At 48.2% G+C, this 19,392-nt stretch overlaps 1 protein-coding gene across 3 annotated transcripts in view; it reads left to right on the plus strand.

The window, feature by feature from the left end:
- The window catches only part of CACNA2D2 (calcium voltage-gated channel auxiliary subunit alpha2delta 2), a 454,520-nt gene that overhangs the window by 229,991 nt on the left and 205,137 nt on the right, over positions 1-19,392 (plus strand). For all 3 annotated transcript variants that reach the window (XM_055804987.1, XM_055804990.1, XM_055804989.1), the window contains exon 2: positions 1,122-1,397. In XM_055804987.1, coding sequence (XP_055660962.1) covers positions 1,273-1,397 — 125 coding nt within the window. In that variant the 5' untranslated portion in view covers positions 1,122-1,272. The remainder of the gene's footprint in view (positions 1-1,121; positions 1,398-19,392) is intronic.

The raw sequence follows: 19,392 nt of genomic DNA on the forward strand, positions 1-19,392 counted from the left end.
GTCCTTCAGAGGAGCAGCCTCCCTCCATCGAAGTCCCCCTCCCTTCCCAAGGCTTTTGAACCTCAGCACCAGGGTCCAGGCTGCCAGGAGCTCCTGTCCTGCTGCTGTGCCTCGCTGGCTCTGTGGGCAGGACCAGGGGACCTTGGGCTCTTTGACGCACAGTGCGCGCGGCTGTTCCTCCAGAGGTGTGCCTGGCGGCCGGCAGCCTCACCAGCATCGCACCGTCCCCGAGGCCAGCGAGGGCAAAGCAGCGCCTGGCCACGGCAGCCTCGTTTGGGCTGCCCAGCGATGGAACGGGAGAGCACGCGGCCGGTGCCCCAGCCCCTGCCCCTGCCTGTGCCCGTGGGCAACTGCAAGGAGGCTGAGCAGCGCGGGTTCGGATTTTGGGAAGATGAAATTGCACTGCAGATACCCTGAAGCCAGCGCTGCAAAACCCAGGCCTTCCAAAGCCTGGCTGAGAAAGCCCAGTGAATTGGGGCTGTGTTTATTAATTCCGTTATTTTCAGTTTGTAGCCTGCCCTCGTGTCCCACTCAGGACCGCTCCCCCAAGTCACAGCGTGGGTTTAACCCCCCCCCCTCCCAACCCCCGGCTGCCGGTACTGCCCTGTAGCCCAGCGGAGCCCCCGGCCGCTCCGGCCCCGCAGCCGGGCCCACCGCCGGTAGCCAGGCGGGGAGCGCTCCGCGGGGCAGCACCCGCCGGGATGCGGCGGAGACCCCAGGACCTGCGATGGCCGGCCCGGAGGCGCTAGCCGCCGCACGGCCCCGGGAGGTGGCGGCGTTCGCCCCCCCAGCCCCCACCCCCGCCGGCGGGGCCTGGGGACAGACCCCGGGGGGGGGAGGGGGAGGGGGGGGCGGTCGCGTGCTCGGTGCCCGCCCGCAGCCGGGCGCGCGGGGCCGGGGGCGGCGGGGCAGCGCGAGGGGCGCGGGGCGGGGCGCATGCGCGGGGCGGCGGGGCCGGAGCGGCGCGGGGGGCCGGCGGGCGGGGGGCGGGCGGGGAGGAGCCGGGCCGGGCCGGGCCGCTGCCTGCCTGCCTATTTGAGGGAAAGTAGCGGTTAGCGGGCGCTCAGTGCCGGGCGCCGCGGAGAGGCAGCGGGTGAGCGGCCGCCGCTCGGTGCCCGCAGCCGCTCGGTGCCCGCAGCCGCTCGGTGCCCGCAGCCGGCGCGGCGTTGCCCCCCTGCCGAGGACTGCCGCGCTCGTCGCACGAGTGGCGGCGGGGGGACCCGCCCCGCGGGGCCGCCTCTGCCCCTTCCCCGCCGCGCCGTTAATGGAAACATGGCGATGGCGGCTCCGACCGGCAGCGCGGCGCCCGTCGCCCCGGCCCTCTGCGGCCACCTGGCCCTGCTGCTGCTCCTCGCCGCCCCCGCCGTCCACGGCTACAGCTTCCCGCAGCAGCACACGTAAGTGCCGCCGCCCCGGCCGGGGTCCCCGCGGCTCGGCCCGGCCCGGCGTGGTGGCGCATCGCGGGGCCGCCCCGGGGCCTGCGGGGGAGCGGTGGCGGTGGCGGGCGCTGCCGTTTCCCGCGGCCGGGCCGGGCCGTGCTGGATGCGAGCGGGCGCGGCGGTCTCCGCCCGCTCCCTCCGGCCGCCGCAGTGGCGGGGCGAGGAGCGGACCCAAAGTTGCTGGAAAGCACAAACTTCCCGGCGGGGCCGGTGTGCGGGGCGGCTGCGGGAGCGCGGAGGTGGCGGGGGGGGATCAGAGGCGAAAGAGGACTTTTCTCCCCCGCCCCCGTTTCAAGCACACAATACGATACCCACAGCCGGCCGTACGCAGCGGAGTTTGAGCATCAACTAATCCGAGATGGACAGTTCCACAGGCGATCGGAGCTGGGGTCCTTCCTCTCCCTCCCCCTGGACCGACAGGAATCGGCCGCGGTGTAGCCAAAGTCGGAAAGCGGTTCTTTGAGTGAGGGGGCGGGGGGCCAGGGAGCCGCTGCAGGAAAGCATATAAATAGATTTTGGGGGGGGAAGAAAGCGAGCGTTTTGGAAGTTAATGCTTGGGAATATTTGCTAACGCATCGGGCTGTCTCACATGCCATGATAACCCCGAAGCTCTGTTCCCCCTCCACGCGTCCGTGTGAGATCTTGCCGAGATGTATTTTAAGACACTGTCATCTCCGTTATGAAATGCTGAGGTTTGTTGACACAAAACTGAAAAAAATTCCAGACGGTTCAAAGTAAAGGCTGACACCGTGTCCTTACAGTCTGCGTTTCTGAAGGTGGGGGAAAGATTTCAATGACACGGAGTTAATAATAGCAGTGCTGCCCTTAACTTTGTGCTGCCCCAGTGGATGTGCACTGCTTTATGTCACGATTTTCTTGTCATTTTTGATCTGCTTAAGAGCAGAAATACATGTTTTATATATATATATATAATGTCATAGGAAGTATTTTTGAAAGCCTTTTAGATTTATGGCTTTGATCTCCAAGTACATTTCTACAGGCATGTAGTCAGGCCTTCAGACAAGGCGGCTTATTGGCAGAAGAAGCAGTGTTGTTTATTTGGGAGAGCTCTAGCTTACCGTGTTAGCATCTGGCTTTGCTGAAGGCACGGCTGTTTGCACTCCTTGTTTATTCAGAAATAGCTCCCATCCAGGCAGATTCTTTCTGGATTCTTTTGGATCGTGCGGCCGTATTTCTGAATATCTTTGACTCTCTGGGAGCCGACAGGTTCCCTTTTCTTGCTGTCACGTAAATAAGGGAAAATTCTTCAGAATAAGACCCTGAGAAATGTCTGCCTACAGGGGGAGGAGAGGAAAGGGAATGTGCCCGTTCTCGTCCAAGTACCACAGCCTTATGGCCTGATCCAGCGTTGCTCTCGCATGAATAATCTTTACTTCCATGAGAATCCCTATAGAAGCGAAGGGAATTATGTATGTGGTGAAGCACAGATAAAGTTTCTGGGATGCTTTTGATATTTCAGCAGCTTTTCAGGGATTGTAAGTTGTTGCTTTCTCCTCTTAAGTTCAGAGTGCAGAGTCGTGTTAAAGAATAAATCTCTTCTGGGTACCGGTCTGCAAGTCAGAATGTCTTTTCTTTCTAACTGCAGAAAGTTTTATAAGAAGGTTCCCATACCAGGAGAGATGTACTTAAGAGAAGTGTATAATTTGTAAATAATGCATTGGTCTTCCCTCACCCGGGCTCATTATTATCTATGTTGTTCTAACAATCTGCACCAGCTCACCAGCTTTTCAGCCAAAGCAGTTTTATTCCAGATAATTTGGTGGAGCTTACTAGGATAGATTTCGTTAGCTTTGTGCTGTCTTATCAGGGTGGGCCTGATCCTGTACTGAGAGAGGAGGCAAGATGAGTAAAAACCAAACCCAGTGGCAAAGATTCATAATTTTGTGCAAATACAAAGGAATGGTCCTGAAAAGGCCACCAGTTCTGGACGTGCCTCTGGTGGGAAGTAATGCTGTCTTGCTGCATCTGGAGAAGAGACACAGAAGGGATGTAAGACCTCAGCCTAACCCGGTATCTTCTTGCTCGTTTCATTCCCCTTACGACCTGTTTTGTGAACCTAGAGATGAGTCACGGATGGATATTTGATGATGATGCACAATTGCTGGGCACTAGGTTAATGCTGTAACGTGGGCTGAAATGCCTTGTGAGCTCTGCCCTAGGGCTGCCGTGATTGTTTCTTGGGAAGGAAATATTTAATGGGAGTAGAGAATACAAGGGTAGGTAGCTGGCACCAAGGCTTGAACAATGCTCCTTAATTGACTGTTCCCCCAACCCCTAAGTAGTTACCTCTTCGCACCCATCTTCTTTTTAAAGACACTGGATATAACTTAAATCTTTTTGGAAGGTTTGTCTGGTCAGAAGCTGAGTTGTGCTGAAGAGATGGGCTGCTGAATTCTTCCTGTTACGAGCCAATTTTCTCCTACTTTGGACAATGTGAATGATTCAGAGCATTGATTAGAAACCTTGTTTGTCTTTGGAGGCTTTCTCTGTAAATCACTTAAGTCATCTTTGCTACAGGACTCTCAAAAATGAGGCTGTTTGTTTTGGTGTGTGGTTTTTTTGGTTGGTTTTTTTTTTTTTTACGCAGCCCCAGAACTGTTTCATTCTAAAAGGCAGCAGACTGAATGATTAGGATATTTTGCCTAAGGGCAGGAGTAGAAGAAAATAAAGAACTTTTTTTTTTAAGTAAAAAAAAAAATTGGGTTACAATTGTATTCATTATCGTCAGTGATTCTGTGTGTTGATTCTTGGTTCTGTCCCTGATAAATCACTGTTGTTCCACATTATCTCTCTCCTCCCGGGTAGCATGGTTTTAATCATCTTATGCTGAGCTAAGGAAGGCTCGGCTCAGCCAGTTGTCCAAAGGGGAATTTCTCATTGAGATTTAAAAAGCAAAATCCCAGATTGGAACAAACCCATTGGGGCGGGCACGTTAGGTGATATCCACTGACTGACAAAGCTCCTTTTTGGTATGATCACGTACAAGAATGTGCATCTGTGTGGTCAACGGGATTAATGCCTGTGGAAGGAAACACTGTTGGTTGCAGTTAATTTTTCTTTTAAATAGTACACAGAGGGATTCCAGTGGCAGCGTGGTAACAACCTCTGCTTGAATTTCTGGGAGATTTGGCGTTAGGTGATTGAAAGCCTGGTCAGTCAGGAGAGTCCAGCACCTGTATTGCTGTTGTCTCCCATTAGTGGGGGTTGTACGCACGTGAGTGCTGGAGAATGTGGCTGGCAGCACCGCCGCCTGGGAGCAGAACAAACCCCCTCCTCACTTTGCAGAAAGGCTTTTTGTCACTTGGACTTGAAAGAAAATTGCCATCTGCTAGAGGGTGGCGATCCATTTGCTTCTTGTGAGGAAGCAGGTGTGCGCAGAATTGCTGTGTGTCTGCTGGTGAGGCTTGGCTTTGCTGCTGCTCTGCAGGGCATATCTGACCAGTCAGCCAGCAGAGAAAGGGATGTCTGCAGGGGAAGGGACCAGCCTGGGAACCAGAGTCTGGTCCTGCCTCTCCAGTGTGAGGTGTAATGCTTGTCAGATGCAGACAGTAGTTTTGGGCAGCCAGCTGGCAGTGTTACTGGTGTTCCTGTTGGATAGTGAGCAGTGAAGGTTCCTGCCGGGAGCAATAAGGCCTAATAGGTGCCCGTCACCACTGGAAGGTGGGCTTCAGGCTGCCTCTGCCAAATTAATAGCTTCCTTGTAGCAGGTTTTGATTTGTACTTGTGTCATTTCAGCCCAAATGAGGTTAATGATACTGGTAGTGATGGCAGATCTGGGCTGGCAGGGCTTGAAATAACTAACTCCGTTAGGACTGGATGCTTTAGGGTTTGCAGGATGCCATAGAGGAAGCTCCTTCTCTTGTTCTACTGCCCACCAGCTATGCAGTCACAAAATCTCTTCCAGTTGTGGTTGTGATGCTTGGAAAGGGAACTTGTCTGGAAAGGAGCAGAGAAGTGGGGACATGGCCCTGCTTGTCTTCTGCTACGCTCGGCTGAGCAGAAGCGGCTCCTTGGGAGAACAGTCTACCCCAGTGAGTGCCTGACAGGTAATGTCGCTCCATCTCTGAGGGCTGAGCAGCCTGAGAGCTTGTACCTAGTGGGGGCACAGACACCCAGTGTCTCTGCGACAGCCCCATGTGGGCTGCCCATCAGTGGCAGAATCCGCTTTGGGGTGCACAGAGGCACCCTCAACTGCCCAGAGGTAAAAGAACAGTCCCAGGGAGAGGAACAAATGTTTTTAAAAACAATTTGCAGTATTTCCTTGGCATTTAAATTTTTCTTTCTCCATTCCTGTTACTGTTCCTGAGTGCTTCTGCACAGGTCTCACGTGGGGAAGGGGCAGGCATTGCAGAGCAGGGCATTACTGCTTTCTTGCCTGTCCTTGTGATACCCCAGCACCATACCCTGCCTGCAGTGATCCCCTTCAAGTTTGTGGTTTCAGGAGCTCAATTTTTTTTTCAATTGCATACATTGAAAAATTGTTAATTTAAATTCTCTTGAGAGATTGTGTGTGGGTTCCCACTGGATTCAATAAGGCTCCTGCACATAGACCTGAGGGTAGAAATGGGGTCATACTTGGTGTTTAACGGGCGTAGTTCAGGTGCTTCGCTGTAAAGTAGTTTTGTGTCTGTTGTATACGTGTGTGCAACAGCCCCTTAAAAGCTGAAGGTGGTTGCATAGGGTCTAAATGGAAACCTGAAAATTTATCCCTGAGTGAGCTTCCTGGTGTTCAGCTTCAAAAGCCATCAGAAAGGCTCTTGAGGGCCTAAGTGCTGGGGAATCTGCACGCTATAATATTGTACATGTGCACAAACCGTACAATTTAGACAATGCTTTTTTTTTCAGCCAATGAATTACTTAAAGTGGGATGAAATAAGGGAAAAAGTCTTTACCAAGCAAAATACTTGAGTGTAATATTCAGCAAGAAAGGACAGTATCTGAATGTTTTGATATTTCCTTTTCCAGGACCCTCTAGTAAGCAAAATGTGTTTTGTTAGCAACATTATTTTTTCCTTTTTGGGCTGTTGGTAGTATTTTGTTGTTTTAGAGCTGTTCCTGTAATCTCGCCTGCATCCTCAAGTTTATTATTGCTGGGTTGCATGGGGAATGGGGTTGTACAAACTGTTGTTACCGGGGCGTTGGTTTGTATCAATAAGCTATTGGCATGGGTTCCTTTGGGCTGAACCATTTGATCTTTCGGAGAACAGACGTGGATTTTTGTCATAACTTTGACAGTTGTCCTACGACCCTTGTCATTCTGTCTTGGCCATTATCTTTTGGTTATAAACATCATAAGAACTAAAAAGTGTTTACCCAGACCAGAGGATTAATTCTTCCGCTGTGAACCGAAGTGTTTCTCGCATTGACTGACGAGTGAGCGATCTGGACGTTTAGCCAGACCAGCCTGTGAGGGGTGAAAGGGCAGCAGGGCAAGAGACACATGGATCTGAATGGCAGTCAGGCCAAACAAAGGTGCATGCTCTGTGGTTTCTGTATATATTAATTAACTCTGCCCAAGGCCGTTCCTCCTGCCTGTGATGAGGCTGCCCTGCCGCCTCCCCATAAGCTGCTTCCCAGGCTGGTGGGGACAGCGCAGGGGGTGCTGTGCAGGGCCACCTGAGGCTGCCTTCCAGGGGGACCGGGATCAGGCGCCTCCCTCGCTTCTAGTGGAGGCTGAGAGCTCCAGAGGAGGTAATTGCTGATAGCAATCAGATTGGGTGCTAAATAGGGATATAAACCATTTAGTGCAATAGCTCTGATGATGATAAAGCCTTGGGCGCAGTTGCCAAAACAGAAGTAGAGTTTGCATATTTCTAATGAGCCAAGTGCCATTGTGCAGTAACACCACTGAAGTGTGTGGAGTTAAACCCTAGAAGTAGAGCATGCAGCATGATTTTTAGCTCTGATTTGTGTCAAAAATCCCCAAAATTCTTGCAGTGAAAAGGAGACCTTTAATAAGAATGAGTCTCCTGCCCCTTGGCCATGGTCCTTCTTTCTTTGCCCACTGAGTGTGGGAATGATGCTGCTCTCTCCGTGGACCAGGCTGGAGCTGCTGTTCCACCAGTGGAGATCTGTTACAAATCTGTGGAAGTCCCGGGCAGACTTTGGATTTCCTTCAGTCCTGCTGATGCCAGAACTGTTCTGCTACCCTGTCCTGTACGACACTTAGGGAATTCATGAATCAATATGGGTTGTGCCTACAGTGAGCGTGTGTTTCACTGTGATAGAAAACCCAGAGTGATGGATTGCAAAAGGCACGTTCATTTACCTGACAAAGGTTGTCTCTCTTGAATTATTTATGAGGCTTCACAGCATGCTAGTAAATTTTGTAAAAGCAATGGAGTCCTGGTAATGTGAGCTTTTTCGCTGCAGCTTCCCTAGTAGAGTTTTGCTGAGAAGGTACAGGAGGTGGGGGATGGTGGAGGAGGAGGAAGAAATAGGCAACAAGTGGAGAGATGGAGAAAGACTGCTGTTTTCACATGCAAAAGATGAGGTGTGCAGAGCAATGAAGTGCGAATTAGTTAGATCGTGCAGTGCATTGGAGCAAAAATCTGTGTAGTGTTAGAAAGCAACTTATGCTGTAGGGAAGGGAGGGGGGAGGAAGATGTGGAGTACAGATACAAGGACGGAGAAGGGTGAAAATCCCATGACCAGAATATGGGCAGTTTCCCATCTGTAGGAACGTTATTTTCAGGGGTAGTTTCTTTAAACCGTGTGCTCGTTATGGTGAGGTTTTCTTATCTGGGTTCCACTAAATGAAGGGTCAGGCTGGAGTTGGCCAGGCTTTTCTGTGTGGCATTAGGCAACTGGAAGGCTTGCAAGCGTGCAGAGCGTGTGGCTGTGGGCTGGAGGGGTTTGCTCAGGATAACCTGGAAGATGCATGGCCTGCAGGAGCACGAAGTCAGTGTTACCTGGTAGGGAGAGTGAGGGCAGTAAGAACCTGAGTCCTGGCAGCAGCGTGCTGGCTTGCTGCTCCCTGCTGGAACACCACCTCAGAACTAGGAATGAGCGATGCGGCAGGCACAGCACAGGTTTGTGGGGGAGCTGCCACTGCGTGCCTGGTTTGTTGGTAACTAGAGCCTTCCCCATGCTTCCAGGCTTCCCAGCGTCTTGGCCTTCCAAGTGCAAACAAAGTTACCCCTGAAACTGTTAAACTGGTGGAAAGAGTTGGGAAAGTGTTGTATCCATCTCCACTGAAGTGACAAATGAGGATATGATTCTCCTTATAAATACCAATGCACACCATAAATACCAACTCATAGCAGAGCTGGGTCCTGAAACTTGTCACAAGCTGCTAGTCTGGTTTATGGTCAGGCTCTGCTTCTTCTCCAGTGGGCACTTCATAGTCTTTTGTCCAGAAGAATCTCGTATCTAATGTCTGAGATCACTCCCATGTATTCTCCAAATGAGAAAACAAAACAAGGACCATGTTTCTAAATATTTTTCAGAGCTGACCTTGTATAAGCCACTTTACGCTTCAAAAATTTATAAAGCTCTCACTGATTTAGTTTCGTTGGAATAAGAGATATTCTTTTATTTGGATTCTCTTATCAATTAAATTTCATGTAATAATATCTCTGTATTGTGTCCAATGAACACTTTCTGTACAGTCTGACGCAGTGAGGGTCTGACGCAGTGAGGGTCATGAATGCAGTGCCTTGTTTGCATTTCTAATGTATGGTGGGTTTCACAGTCAGATTTTTGGCAGCTGTGACATGGATACCAAAAGAGAGACAGGCTTAAGCCAAGCAAAGCGCCTAATATTCAGCTTTATCAGGTGTTGAAGATTGAGTCAGATTCTGGGTCGTGAGTGGTTGAACGTCTTTTTATTGCTCCATAACAAACTCAGTAGACCCAGGAGGAGCCAAAGCACCATTTCCTCGTGTCTGAGGTAGTCTTATAAATTAGAGGTTTCTACTAAGCATTGACTGTAGTGTCACATTGATCAGTGGAGGGGGAAAAGTGTTGTGTGGGCTCAGGCCCTCTGCAGGGGGAGGGATGCCCATTGCTCAGGTAAAAGTAAACCTTCTGCAGCAGTGTGTCATGCATACCTGGGGAAAAAAGGGTGGAAGAAACAGCATTTAATTATTCAAGACTTGCAAGCTGAAAAGGGTTTCAGGACAGTGAGCTAGGCATGCATCGAAGCTTTGTGGGCACTCTGCTTCACCTCCTCCCCTGCCTGCTCTGGGAAGGAGGTTAGAAGATTACATGAGTGTGGGGGGAAAAAAAGAATCAATATTTTTCTCTTTGTGAAGCTCTTAGTTTTTATTTATTCTGGTTTTGTTTGCTGGGAAGTCTTAGTAACTGTTGATCAGTGACCAAATTGATGACATTATTTTGCCTCCCACAGAATGGCAGCACTTTTAAGAGCACAGACTGAAAGACCACTAGCCCCCAAGGGACCATCTCTGTGCACAGGCAGGGATGCTGTCATGCCCCTCCTTGGCTGCGTACTGTAGGACTGCTTGTGATTGAGCCATTCTTCCTGGCCTATGGTTTGTTACAATGCAGGAGAATTTGCCTTTGTCAGTCTTGCATACTGTACTCTGCTACAGCTATGTTAGGTTTAAAAGCTGAGAAACATCAAAAAGTTTTTCAAGTCACTGGGACAAATTCATCCCTGATGTAAGGATGCTGTGGGATTATGCTAGCGATCACTTTCAGGCCTTTGTCTTTTAACTTTTAAATATGGTGGTGGTCGTGGTTGCTTCTGATGTGGTTTTTATTGTGAGGTGGAGAAAAGAAATGCATCTAACACATCGACTATCTGCTCGTGCTTTGGTCCCAGTTTCTAAATAACCCCATTTAGCACCTGCTCGCCTGTTTGACCTGGCAACAAAAATGTTGTGTTGGCATTTCTGACATCAATACCGCCTTTTTACCCATCATCTTAAGGCTAAATTGAACCCTTCTGTGTCACTTGTTCCTCTGCTATCTTTATTTGTTTTGATCTAGCCTTTATTTTACAGAAAAATCTTAACCAGCTCTGTCTATTTCCTGCTAGGGGCTGGGGCTCTTTTTCGTGGGAAGTGGCTCATTCCACAGGTGAGCCTCGTACCCTCAGCTTCCCCCTGCTTCCCGGTGCTCCCTGCCCAGGCACGAAGATGGAGCAGCTGGGTGCGAAAGGGCTCTGACTGCCGAGTCTTGGCACGAGGTCTCACTTCACCGTTGTGGCTGCTGAGCGAGCTTGTACCTTTTTGCCCTCTTGCAGCCCTGTCCTGACAGCCTTGCTGGTGCCGTGTTTGCTGGAGCCGGCACACAGCATTCCCGAGCTGGAGGTGAGGCTGCATCCCGAGGCTGGTGCTCTGCATGGAGCCGTGCCTGTGGCAGCGCTGGTGTGCAGGGTCGTCTTTTCCTTTTCCTGCCTTTCTTCTCTTGACAATACTCCAAGTATTGTTCTGAAAGCATTGCTGGTTTGTGTAGTTTATGAATGTGATTATGTGTGCTGAAAGTGGCATTTTTCATTTTATAAGGGCCACTTGCCAGAGAGTCACCGAAGAAGTGACATTTATTAATGGAGCACATAGCCACCTTCTCATCGGGAAGTGACTGCCAGACCATCCTGTTCTCTGGAGTTCTGCTGGCTGGTGGAAGAGTAGGTTTGCCACTTGCCAGGAAAAAAAAAAAAAAAGTGGTATTCTTATGGTAGCTTGCATAATAGCTGACTTTCATTCTTAGTTAAGTCTACTTTTTGCTGTGTTTGTGCCATTTCACTGATTATTAGATTCCACAGGGTAGCATGAGGGTTCTTGTATGTGAAGCTTCTTCCAGAGAAAACCAAGCAGCTGCAGAAATGAAGGGTTTAGTAAATGGTACCTCTCCCTCTGGAAGAATATCAGAGTGATTGCAGTGCGGTGGTGGTGAGCTGCAAAGGGATCTGCTGTGGGTGAGGTGCTCCAGCTGTAGCATTACCTGAGGACCATGATGGGGTCACAAGTAATGCATATACCTGCAGTTTCTCTACTTAACAGTGTATGCCCCTTGTTGGATGAAGAATTCCTGTGCAAAGCCTAGTGCTTCGGGGGCTGGGTGGAACTGGTGGTGAGAGTGGTCAGTTTGCGGGACTGGGTGAGCTGCAGTTTGTGGTGAGATTCTGATGTTTGTGAAGTTCATCACACCCCCAAGTCCAGATCCCACAACCAAAGCAAGGACTGTTCCAGATATATGGTGGGTTTTTTTTCGGTCTAGTTTTCCACACAAAACTAATCTTGCTTCCTCATTTGGCTTGGCTAGGATACAATATTTATTACAATGTCACTCCTAATACTATTTTTTTTTCTACCACTATGATACTGAGGTTTGGTATTTGTCTTCCAGTAGTTTCTGAATAGCGCAGTGCTTGCATTACTGGCAGTGATACATAGTTAATCCTGAGCAGGGATAGCTGTGAGGAGTCCAGACAGACTTCAGCCCTTGGTGGCACGCATGGGAATGAGGAAACCAGCTTGGACATTGTTGTTTGTTTAAAATTGATTCTGTGTTAATCTTGCTGTGATACCACAGCTTCTGGCAGTGTGTGGGGTAGATCCTTGTGGCTGAGAATGAGGGCTGGTTCTCACTTTGGAAGAGTCTCTGCAAAGGTCTTGTCTTACCCCTTTGCTCTGAGGAATTTTACACGGAGGAATTTGGCCCATTTTTCCATGGCCAGGCCTACCTTCCAGGTGTTCTTATCCCCAATTGATCTTCTGGCCTACTTTCTGTCCACTGTGCTGTAAAAGGTGACCAACCTGTCAGTCTTGACTGGAACCAGGACCAAAGATTGTGTGCCTCAGCCTTGTTCCCTTGGAAGAGTAATTCTTTCATGGTGCCTTTGGGATTGTCCCCCCTCCCCACTGGAGGATGACTGTTGTCCTGTTCTCCATCTTCCACTCCTTATAATGGTTTTTTTTGCATGCACTTTGTAATAACACTTGCACTTCCCTATTGATCATTTTGCTGATGAAACTAAGGCCTCAGACTCCAATATGTTAGCAGCAGAGCAGGAAATGCAGCCCAAAGCACATAATTCCTCATCCTCTGTGCCTCCAAATGGGCCCATGTTCTTCGTTTTGGGATAAATGTTTCTTCTGCTACATACTAACAAGTCCATCAGATTCAACTGCAAGAACAGAAATGTGGCCAGGAGGGTTTGGACTCCAGGAACAGTATCGGTCCCTTTCTTCAGTGTTGGGAGAGTGGGAACTTCCTTGTGGATTAAAAGCTTCTCTGAAGGTCACCACTCTCTGGCAGATGCCTGGACATCAAAGCCTGGGCAGTGCTGTTCTCTGTACAGTTAGGCGGAGGGCGAGAGGGCTTGCTGCCAAGTGCTTAACAAGCTCAGCACTGGGCTATTGCAAATTAAATGGGTGCCCTCTGCTGCATAAGCCCTATGTTGGCCGCTTGTGCTGTGTAAGTTACAGCCAGGCACTTTTCCCAAGAAATGCTCTTTTCAAAATTGCACTTTTGTGCTGATGATGCAGTCATTTAGAATTGGCTCTCTTGTGCTCATTGCCTCCTTGTGGCTCACCAGTGGGACCAGTTACTGGGGGAACTGCAAGGCAGGAGCTGCTCACCATCCCTCTGACGTTTATCCCCTCAGATGGTACCTGAGATACCATCTGAACATTTCCCACTCCCTTCGTGTGTCTCGGAGAGAAATTCTAGAGGCCATTAAGCTGGGTAATTTACATGCTTCTTGAGCCTGTGCCTAGGGAAATATATTTCACAGGTAATTTCAAATCTCTTGGCGTGTGGAAGAAGTCATTATTCTAAATAGAAAGGGGCTGGTGATGTCACAGGCCCCATTGAGAGGACCACATTAGAGACTGGGATTTTTCTCTTACAGAAAAGTCTGAGGCATTCTATTCATAGGTGTTTGGGATGTCAGGTGGTTTTGGTTTTAATGCTGATACTCATTTAGAAAAGCAGAAGAGAGAATTATCTTGTCATCATAGTTTTCAGCTACATGTGAGCATATTGTGTGTGAGAGCTGGGGGGAGACCTGCTGTGGGGTGTCCGTAGGTGTGCGGGTGTCCGGCTGTGGTGGTGGCTGGCTGCCAAGGGTGAGCACCGCACCAGGCATCGGGAGGTCGAGTTGCAGTTCTGAGTCCGCCCCCAAAACTCTGGGTTGGACACTACTGCTTCACATTTGTAGACCCATTCTCCCCTCCTGAAAATATTTCAGGTTTGACAGTTTCATGTTGATTGGTGCCTTCAAAGCCATGTTTGATGGGCCGTTGCATGATCTGTGCTTTAACTGTGGTATTGCAGTAGTGAGGGGATGCGGGCAGCAAGTACAGTAATTGTGAAGCAAGGCAGCGGGTGCACTGCCGGCTTTTTAGCTTGAGGTGTCCGGTGAGGAAAGTGACACATCTGTGCTTAGGCTTCAGCAGGGTTTTCTAGGGACCCTCCCCTTCGGAAAGGGGAGATAGCCTCTTGCAGAGGAATTTTTTTCTTGCAGCAGGGGGATCTCCTAAGGTGCTTGGCATAGCATCCTAGTTCCTAAAGGTGCTCCAGCACAGCATCCTCCTTCCACAGGGTCCTCCAGGACAAGGAGGTACATCATTTCTGGTGTGAAAATCTGGCTACAGCTGGAGATGGGGAAACTGAGCCTGATGGACCAACATCCTGAGCACATATAGCAAATCCAGTAGTACATTCTGAGTATTTCCAGTGTGGTTCAGTCTCCCCATTTCAATAGGCTTGTATCCTCTTCAAAGGAGAGGTTGTGTATATGCTTTTTTTCTCTTTGGAGGGAGCAGTGTTTGTCCCAGCTGATTGGGAAGACGGAGGGAGGAGGTGACCTGTGAAAGCTGCTGGTTTCATCCCTGTTGCCCTGAGTAATGCAGCAGCACTGGAACAAAAATCAAACGGGGCTTCATGCTTTTGTTGTCCCTGCCTTGGAGCATGTCTGGATGCCACCTTACAGCAGGAGAGGTCTTGCAGACAGCTTTTAGATGTGTATCACAAAGTAGTGAGGTAATGGCATAAAATGCAGTAAACTATTATTTGGGTTTTTTAATGCTCTCCACCCCCACCCCTTTTTTCTTTCATTGCTGAAAGGGACTAATACAATGAAGAGCTTCTGCAAATGAAGGTGACTGCATGTGAAATGACAGGGTACTGGGTGTTTGGCTGGTGAGAGATGCAATGAGTGAGCATCGCTAAGTGCTTTATAATAACAATGATTACAATACTCTCTTAGAAGCCAGGAATCTTTCAGGTAGGGGGATGGTGGGGAGAGGGGTTGTTTAAGATGGGGGATTTAACTAGATAGACATCTAGTGACAGTGACGCCCAGAAAGCCCTTGAGGAATGTTGCATATGATGCTGTGAGAGGCTGCTCCAAAAAAACGAGGAAATTTGGTATAACACAGTTAGAGGCTGAAGAAAATGGCAATGGATGCCCCTCAATAGCAGGAGGTCTTTGTGGGAGAGGTTAATGATATCTTTTCTTGGTAAGAAGAGAAGTTGTAAGCACAATCTCGCAGAGGTCTGACTGGACAGTAGACCTCTATTAGACTCTTTTAATATGGCTCGTGTTTTAGTGATCAGATTAATCATTGTGTGCCTAGTCTGTTTCTGATCGGCTGAAATCTGCAGTGGGAAGGGTGGATGCTGAGAGCAGTCCTCTGCTGTCCCGTGGCTAGTGGGAGTTACCCCAGTGTACCGTTTTCAGCTTGGCCATGTTTGTGTTTTGCTGCACCTCTCCACAGCAGCACGCCTCTCCTGGCAGCAGCATTATTGATGGAGTACCTTGCATGAGCAAGAGCGTGTTGGGAAGCTTTTTCTTGCTGGGGGCTCTGATCAGTCCTTTATTTCCTACTTGCCACTACAGCATAACATCTCTCCCTCACCCTTTCAAAACTCCATTACAGCCATCAGGATGTGCCATTCCTTTATCATGCTTTGCCCCTTATCTTGATCAGACTCTTTATGCAAATGACCCAAGCAAGGGGAGCTGTTTTGCTCTGTCCAGTATCTTACTACTTGCATAGCCAGGAGGTGGTGGTTGTAAACTATCCAAAAGTCTTGCAGAAGCCTGCATCTGTTTGAGTAGTCCTGCTGTTGCTCAGCAATGATGGAAGTGCATGGGACAACTCCTAGCATCTAATCACAAAGCTGTTTGCATATGCTTTAGATGACAGATATAGAAACACTACCCGAAGTGTCATCTTCCAGCTATCTAGCCTGATTACTCAAGTGACAGCTTCCCTGTTTCTCCAGGTTGTAAAAAAAAAAAAAATATATAAAAAAACTCTCCCATCTCCGACCAACAGTGCAGATCCTGCAAGGTGTGGCTGTTTTGTCTTCTGGGGTGCTTCAGCCTTCCATCTGGTGATGAGGATTTACTGGAATGAACAAGATGCAACAAGCTATCCAACTTTTGTCTAGCTCCCAAGAGACTAATGAATTATACACAGAATAAACAAATAACCTGATGTGTCTGTCATTATATCATAAAGGACTTTAATAATTCATGCAGCTTGCAAAATCCTTACTAAGACCTACCCTCTGTAACCTTATCTTTGCTGTGGGGGATGGGATCTCTTCAGCCTCCACTCAGATTGCATCTGTAAAACAGAAGGAGTCGGCGAAGAGGAAGGTTTTATCATAAAACTTTGTCTGTATAATGGGTTGCAAAGCAATGTGCAAGAGTTATCAGCCATCGGGGTCTCAAGGGGTGCTGAAAATGACAAGTGGCTGCACCGGGTGAAATTTATGCAGGTAGTGTGCTTCATAAAACTGACATCTATTCACTTATTTATCAATTCATTGTGTTTCAAGTCCAGATTTGTGACAGGCTTTGAGATCAGGAGCCCAGTTCTAATCACATGCAATGAGAGTGCAAACGTGGGGGAACCCACAGACTTCTCTAGCTCCTGATGCGCATCAGCCAGTGTGCCACAGAAACCTCGTTTTGAGATGTGACATAAGAGCACAGCTTTTGAACAAGCAGGGAGGCTAAGGCATTAGCTTTGGCTCTGAACAAAACAGTTAACTGTTTTGGGTAGCACATTGCTGGTATCACCAGTACAGCTCCAGTAATCATAGCCATTGCCTTTGGCTTATCCTGTCTGTGTTACAGTCCTGGAGTTGCATGCTGGTGTTTCTGCTGCCATCACGCAAGAGGTCAAGTATGTGAGCCATCCACAGGACCATCCCCATAGCAGCAGGAACAAGTTGATCTGGATCTCCAGATGTAAATTCAATAACTAATTTATTCCTGTTGTAAGACAACCATATTCAGTTTTGCTTATATGGTCAGTAAGTGGCTTGGTTAGGCTCCCTGCCTGGCAGAGGACTTCTTGCTGAACTTCTTCTGTCTCCCAGCTGAAAACAGCAAGCTAGTGTACCATCTCGGGGTGCCCGGTTCTGCTTCCACTTGCAGAAGTGTGAGTTGGTGGCAATGTGCTGAGATCGGATTTACCCCTTAAGACTGTGAGGATTAATTCTTGCACATTTGGAATGTATTTGGGGACCCTCATATGGAGGTCCTGCCAAGTAATGCTCTTAACATCCAAGTATTTGTCACAGGATGGCTGCTGCATCGAGTGAGGGCCTGAAGATGAACTCTAGGCCGATCAGGATTGAAGTAACTTGATGATGGGGTTTGTAGCTGGAAGTGCATTTAGGAGAGTGCTCTCCTTTGCTGTATGCTCTGCAGAAGATATTTATTGTGGTTGCGTTGCAATTTGTTCTTTTCATTGCTGTATCAATGAGAGGCACGTTTGATCAGGATGCAGCGCCTGCATGGGGGCCTTTCGCAACGCTGCTGGGGGAATGTACCAGCTAACACATTCAGTGACTTCTTCTTCCTCTTTCTGTTGGCAGATCGTCTACCAACAGATTGCGATTTTCTTCAAACCTACTCTTAGGCTTTAAATTATTCACTAAATTATCCTTTGGCCTCCAGCTCCTTTGCATATCAAATACTCCTCCAGCTTTTTGTAAAGTTTGAAATTCAAGATATTTTGATTGGACACATAGCTCTCAAAGAATAGTTATCGTGGTGCTTTGTCATACTGGGAGGGCATTTCAAGTGGGGTCCTGCAGGGATCTGCCCTGGACCTACTTTTATTCAATAGTTTCATTAATAACTTAGGCAATGGAATGGGAAATAATGCTTATAAAATTTGCAGGCGACACTGAGCTATGAGAGGTTGGATTTACTTTGGAAGGCATTGTCAGAATTTTAAATGATCTAGAAAGATTGAATGGCGAGCTGGATATCGGCAAAATGAAATTCAGTGAAAACAAATGCAAAGTGCTGCACTTAATGGAGAAATCAAATGTACAAATGCAGAATAAAGAATATCTGTCTGGGTAGCAGTGCGGCAGAAAGAAATCTTGAGGATTACCATGGGTCACAAACTTTGAGTCAACGTAGTGCTGTTGTAGCAGAAGGGCACATTTATTCTGCAGTATACAGTACTTTCTTGGACAGGACTGGAAAGGTGATGTTTTCTTCCTCATGTGGCACTGGGTTTGACTTTTGTTGGAGCACCTGATCGTACTTTTTGGCATGAGCCTTTGGAGATGTAGGTAAAATGTAGAGAATCCAGGGCAGAGCAACAAAAAGGTTGAAATGTTTAGAAAACAGTGCAAAAGAGGGAAAGCTGGAAAAAACAGAGTTTGGAGTAGAGAAATAAAGAATTGAAGGACAGAGGATGCAATAGAATAATCATCTTCTAGTTCTTAGGAGCTTGTCATAAGGATTTTTCAGTGTCTGATGTAGGTGGGATAAGTGGGAAGAGGGAAGTGAGATTTAGGGTGGATACAAAGGGAGCTTTTTCACCACATGGTGAAAAATGGAACTGGGAAAAGGTGCTGTGGGGATCTCTGGCTCACCTTCAGCACAGGATGTAAAGAACAGGTTACACAATACTTCATGCAGAGGGTTCACGTGTTTAGATGTCCAAGTGCAACTCATGGTGAAAGAAGAATTCCCGAAGTCCCAGCCATCCCACGTGTCTGTGACTGGCTTGAACACCTACTACCCATTCTTTTTCTAGGTAGAGTTAGACCTTAAATGGTTAATGCTTCTGTTTTCCAACAGAGAAAAATCATATTTAAGGAACAATTTTCCTATTGCCCTAAAAGTCATTGGTGGGAGGTTGGTGGTTATTGAGTTTTCCCACGGAAAATCCTACAAGATGATTTGTGCTCAAGAGCTGTTAATGAAACACAGATCTTCTGTATTATTGTCAGATTATTTTCCCTCACTTTTTGCCCAGCTCTAGCTATCCTGCAGGTTGAGTAAACTGCCTAGTTATCCTTTTTATTGTATTGTAATACTTGTTGGGGCATCAAACTGGGGTCAAGATAGATCTGATAAGGGGGTTGATACTTGCTTCTGCCCCCCACCCCTGGCAAGACATACCCTGCTGCAAAAAATTGTAAAGCCGAAGCAGACAGAAGGTAGGACAAAGAAACAGGCACAGAAAGCTAGTGTTTTGAGTTGAAGAGAACAAAGTCTTTTGGTGATAGAGCTGAATGTAGAACACACTATCCTTCCCTTTCATGTTTCCTAAAGATCTTCCATGAGATAAAATTTGAATACTCATTTGTCCCTTCCTTCCCTCCTGTAATAATGTCAGAGATGCTTTCTTATTATAGGGGAGACCAGAAGCTAGAGGTGAATGTCTTGACAAGTATTAAGGAAAGACTAGTCCAGCAGGGAAACTTTTCCAACCCCTCCTTTATATAAACACCTGTGCACATACTTAAAATGGAGTCATAAAATAACTGTGTAGGAGGCTGGGTAATATCTGGAAGCACGGTCAGTAAGTTATTTGGTTATTTTGAAGGAAACGGGTGCTGTCTGCAAGTTGTTTCTGCAGGGCACCTTCTTTTTCCTTGATGGGTAAATACTGGGTCATGCAGGATTTTACAGCCTAGGCATGTAAGAAACTTAAAACTCAGAGGGGACACGAGTGTGCACATGCACGCG

Source organism: Falco peregrinus, chromosome 5 (assembly GCF_023634155.1).
Source record: "Falco peregrinus isolate bFalPer1 chromosome 5, bFalPer1.pri, whole genome shotgun sequence".
Lineage (NCBI taxonomy): Eukaryota > Metazoa > Chordata > Aves > Falconiformes > Falconidae > Falco > Falco peregrinus.